This window comes from Babylonia areolata, chromosome 6 (assembly GCF_041734735.1).
Source record: "Babylonia areolata isolate BAREFJ2019XMU chromosome 6, ASM4173473v1, whole genome shotgun sequence".
In the NCBI taxonomy this organism is placed as follows: Eukaryota; Metazoa; Mollusca; class Gastropoda; order Neogastropoda; family Buccinidae; genus Babylonia; species Babylonia areolata.
Window position 1 is genome coordinate 13,373,757 of NC_134881.1, and position 5,582 is coordinate 13,379,338.

The 5,582-nt window shown below is 37.3% G+C and overlaps 1 protein-coding gene across 2 annotated transcripts in view; it reads left to right on the forward strand.

Annotated features, from left to right (window-relative positions):
- Positions 1–5,273, forward strand: part of LOC143282757 (uncharacterized) — an 18,497-nt gene extending 13,224 nt beyond the window's left edge. For both annotated transcript variants that reach the window (XM_076588506.1, XM_076588507.1), the window contains 2 exons: positions 2,450–2,479; positions 3,650–5,273. In XM_076588506.1, the coding sequence (XP_076444621.1) occupies positions 2,450–2,479; positions 3,650–3,831 (212 nt within the window). In that variant the 3' untranslated portion in view covers positions 3,832–5,273. The remainder of the gene's footprint in view (positions 1–2,449; positions 2,480–3,649) is intronic.
- The last annotated feature ends 309 nt before the right edge of the window (positions 5,274–5,582 follow it).

Genomic DNA, 5,582 nt, shown 5'->3' on the forward strand with positions numbered 1-5,582 from the left:
TACTGGTTGCCAGTCATTTTAATTTCTGCTTCTTGTCGTCTTGAAAATGGGGAAGCTCCGTGGAGTGTGCACCCTGTGGCGAGCACCTTAGTGTGAAATGTTTTATGGAATGATGGGAGTTACGTATGACATCAGGAAAAATAACTGACAGCCCAGTTTTGTTAAAGTCCACCTGGGACAGTAATTGTTTGGTGCATTTTTAGAAGGAAAGTGCTTTTTCCATTTTCTTTTGCGAAATTATCCTGTTGATTCAACAAAACATGATTCACATTAAGTATGTTTTTTGTTGTTGTTGGAGAATCAATTTATATTAATGTTTGCATTTTTTAATGAACTTAATGATTTAATTTTCATGGTCATACAGTGATTGAACAAAACTTGGTTTATTGTCAGTTAGTCTTTTGCATTTGCTGAAAAATCCACTAGTGTCAATGTTTTTAACAATGGGTTGTTTCAGACCTGACATGGATTTTGCAGTTGGTTGCGCTGTAGATGAGTGATGAGTAACAGAACTGAAAACCAGTTTCAGTCTGAATTGATAAAACCAGCGTTCTGAACAGAAAATGCGCTAATCTTTTCTAAGAAACCATTGGTCCAGCATTCCCCAATTTCTGAATGCTGATTTACTGATTTCACAGTGTCAAGGCTACCGACAGTGTGGCGGTAGTACCTATAGCTCATATTTCCTGCTGACCTGAAAATCACAATGCAGCCTCTGTGTGTTATGCCAGCTGTCCCAAAGTGAAGGGAAAACTGAGGGCTGTGGTTTGATGTCTACCAGAGCCATACATGGACGCTCTGATTCAATATTGCTGGCTGGTTGACTAACTGATCAGTGTTCTATTTCTTTCTCCCCAATTTTTTTTTATTTTTTATTAAAAACTTGTGATGATGTGTTTTGCATTATCTGGTTTGAGATGTATCTCTCTCCCTCACTCAGTCTCTCTCTCTCTCTCTCTCTCTCTGCATCACACAGAGAGAGAGAGAGAGATTCTGATGACTTATTCTGAGCCTTTGCCCCTCATGGCAGGATTGCAGTGTACAACATTTTTGGTGTCAAACTCCTCCTATTAAACATACAGAGTGCATGAGGTGAAACAGTTGAGCAATAGGGATTATGGCAGCAGAGAGACAGTGGGACATAGAAAAAAAAAAGAGAAGAGACACACACACAGAGATGGACACTCACATGCACAGAGGTAGGCATGCACACACATTCACAATACTCAAAACTGCAGATAACAATTAGGGTTTGAATGCATTAAAATTGGAGAGGCTGTTGAATGCAAGACATGTTGCTTCCTAAGTGTTTGTTTGTTCTGCATTAATCAGGTTGAGGGAAGGGGTTTGGTGGGTAAATGGTATGATACTGGGTGGGAAACAACAAAAAAAAAGAATTGTTGAAGGATCAAAAAGATGTGGGTGTTGCCCTGACTGCTTGGACGGTTTTCCTTGGAAACGTGGTCAGCACAATTTGAATTTGAGAATTTTTTCAAGAAAGAGTCATGCAGCATATTTTCTTATCTTAGTACTGGGAAAAAGCAAATTGTTTTTCTGTTACGTCTCCATGGCTTTTTCCAGTCTCAAGTTCAAGGGGGGAAATGTGTTTGATTTAGAGCTTAGAAAGAAAATGTGTTTGATTTAAAGCTTGGAGTAATTGTTTTTGACAAAACCCAACATTATCTGATTAGTATAGAGTTAACATTTCTATAGCTGTCTGAGACTGTAGATGTAAATGTGAGTTCAACCTGTTTCTGAATATGTTGAATAAAAGCAGTGGATCAGCTAGATCATGGGTTGTTTTTTGGGTTGTTTTTTTTATAATTCTTTTTTATGTGGAAGGTCAGTCTATGCCATTGATTTTAGTTTCACATTATAGAAAATCTTTTTTTTTCTTAAATAAAAAAAAGGTTGATGAACATCAAAATAAAAATGCATTTCTGAACCATCTTGGACGCATATTTGTACTGGCCTGGAATGAGAAATATATTTTTCCAGACAATATTCTAATGTATTTTTCATTATGTTTTCATACTATGTTAATCATAAGTGTATTATTTGCAGTGGTTTAGTTTTATTTTGTCTCAGTGTCTGTCCATCTGTTGTTGTTCATGAGGAGGGGAAGGTGTTATATATATATATATATATATATATATATATATATATATATATATATAAAAGTACACAGGATACTTGACTTCTTGATCTATACCAGGCAAGAAATATATAATTTTTCAACAAAAACAAAAAAAAAAAAAAAAGCGGAAGCAAGAATTAGAGATGTATTGATAGATGTTGATTGATAGATGTAACCATCATTGGATTTCTAGCAGCATTAGCTCTTAGTATTTTGTGTAGTGAGCAGAAGGAAAGCATTAGACAGAGGAACAAAAATGGTCAACAAGTATTTATGTTTCATGCTTTGTGAAACTGTGGTATTGTGTTGCAGATGGCAGTAACAAACCTTCAGACAAGTCAGGTTGGTTTGGCATTCTGTCTTGATTTGGATCAGGTTTTTTTGTACTCAAGTGTTTGAACTTAAATGAAATATATCAGTACCACTGAATTGTACAATGCTGAAAATAATTGTTTCATTCGTATTGGCCATGTTGGTATTATGGTGTTTGCTGCTGTGCATGCTTTTATGTTTGTGGGTAAGTAAGACTCCTTTGATACTACAATCATTAGGTATTTCTCCCTGTTTGTTTTAGTTCCCTAATAAATTTGTACATGCATTTGCCATTGGAAACCCATTCGAGAGACTAAAACCGTACTTTAAAATGTGGAGTGATGGCCTGGAGGTAATGCGTCCGCCTCGGAAGCGAGAGAATCTGAGCATGCTGGTTCAAATCACGGCTCAGCCGCCGATATTTTCTTCCCCTCCACTAGACCTTGAGTGGTGGTCTATACACTAGTTACTCGGATGAGATGATAAACCAAACCGAGGTCCCATGTGCAGCATGCACTTAGTGCACGTAAAAGAACCCATGACAACAAAAGGGTTGTTCCTGGCAAAATTCTGTAGAAAAATCCACTTCGATGGGAAAAACAAATAAAACTGCACGTAGGAAGAAATACAAAAAAATGGGTGGCACTGTAGTGTAGCTCCCTGGGGAGAGCAGCCTGAATTTCACACCGAGAAATCTGTTGTGATAAAAAGAAATACAAATACAAAAGATTGGCCAATCAGTTGATTTTGTCAAAACTGACTTGTTTACTTTCCGTGACAGCCTTTTACATTACTCAGCCACTTGGAAAAGGCTTTTAGATAAACCAAGGTGTAAGAAAGTTGGTTGTTGTTTTTTTTTTAGATATATCTTTCATGTAATTGATTTGATTTAACCATTCTCCTCCACCTTGGCTTCCTAATGTTTGATTCACCCTTTCTTATCCTTGGCTCTCCCCCCCCCCCCCCTCTCTCTCTCTCTCTCTCTCTCTCTCTCTCTCTCTCTGTCACCCTCTCTATCTCTCTCCCTCTCTTTCTAAGCGCGTTGGCTTACACTGCTGGTCAGGCATCTGTTTAGCAGATGTGGTGTTGCATATATGGTTTGCCTGAACACAGTGACGCCTCCTTGAGCTACTGATACTGATACTGATCTCTCTCTCTCTCTCTCTTTCTCTGCCTCCCTCTCTCTCTCTCTCTCCACAGATGGAGGAAATACATGGAACCCTGCTCGAGTCAGCAGCTTCTCCTACTCCTACACTGGGAACACAGGGGCAGACGATTCCAGCAGCATCGCCTCTAGTCACGTCAGCAGGGGCTACCACTCCAACCCGTCACCGCGACGTTTCGACAGACAGGGGGGACCAGTGGATGAAAACGACTTCTGACAAGTTGTGTGCTCTGAGAAGGGGTGGGGGGGGGGGTGGGGGGGGGGACTTGTTGTTGTTATTGTTGTTGCCAGAGTACAGTTTGTCGAGAATTAAAAATTGATTGAAGGTGTGAACATATTTTGATTAAGTCATTTTAAGGAGGGTGGGGGCGGATTCTTTTCTTAGATATAAATCATGTTTACTGTTGGTTATTTGCATAGGAAAGTGTTAGAAAATTCTGCATTAAGATCTGCATTGTAATATTTTAAAAACCAAATTCAAGACATGAAAGAAAACAAGTTTTTATCATCTGACATCAAATGCATGAAAACCATGTATTAACCCATGATATAGGTTAAAAAAAAATTAAATTAAAAAAAAGAAGGAAAAAGTGTATACAGATTGGTGTTTTTATTCAGAAGATTTTCCCTTTTTTTCAAGTAAACAGAACGCTCTAAGTAAAACCAATTTAAAGAATGGTTTTTGACAGAATACATTCTTGTTTCATGAATAAAGAAAATGTTCGACAAGGAGAACGTCAGAACTTCAAGACAATTATTGTTCAATATTCATTTGGGGGAAAAAAGGGGTACATAATTTTCATAATTATTTAGAAAAAAAAGTTTATTTAATTTCAGAAAAAAAGAATAGTGGACTTTATTTAACACCACACAAAACAAAATCATCAGAATGTGTGGTGCATTAGAACATGTTCTGGCTGTCAGTGGTTCAAATCTATGTCTGGCACATTTTTTTAAATTTTTTAAATATGTGTATTTGGTGAATTGATTATTCCTTTTTGGTGGGTGTTGCTGATGGTGGTTTGAGGACAGTTTGGGGTGTAGAGCCCTCCCTCCCCTCCCCCCATCCCCATCTTGGTACATTTCATGATGAGTGCAATGTTTTCACACGTAGCACCACCACGCACCACCACTTACACATGCAGAGTGTTATAGCTTCTGAGGTCAGTTACAACATGTAAAAGGAACTTCACCTATATAAGGAAAACAATTATTTTTTCAAGTTTTGCACAGCACATACTGTACACTTGTAAAAATGACAAAGACTCACTTTATAACAGAAGAGAGTCTTAATTCTGAGAATTTTTTTTTTTTTTTTTTTTTTTAGAAATATGGTAGTTCTGAGCACAACACAGCACTGATTTTTTTTGGAGGGGTGGGGGAGGTGGGGGGTGCTGTACATTTTCTTCTTAAAAAAAACAACTCAACATCTCTGTGTTTGTAAGTAGATCTGCCGATTGTGATCTTTGTTGACATGTTACTAGATCTAGTATTTTGGATTGTCATTTTAAAAGTATCACTGCACTGTTACCTAATTTTCTTGCTGTTGAAGTGCATTATTTTCAGTCTCATTAGTTCTAAAATGACGTACAGGTGTTCTGAAACATTTCTTAGTTGTTGGACAACAGTAAAAAAAAAAAAAAAAAAGAAAGAAAGAAAAACAATTTTTTAATGTTGAGCATGCGTTTTCACATGGTTGAAAAGGATTTGTTTTTGATTCTTTATTGTGCTTTGCACTTGAATTTTGTTTTCCATTTAGTACTGGTTTTCTCCTGTGTCTGTGGTGTTGTGGGTTTGGATCAGTCTCCAACATGAACATCACCAGTTTAGGGACAACTATAGTTGGATATCATATAACTTTCTAGTCACCTGTATAATTAGTAGATCAGTGTTCTCATTCACTCACTTTTAAAACAACCTAAAGAAGGGAAATCCAGAAATAGCAAAAAATCAGCAATACTGTATTCA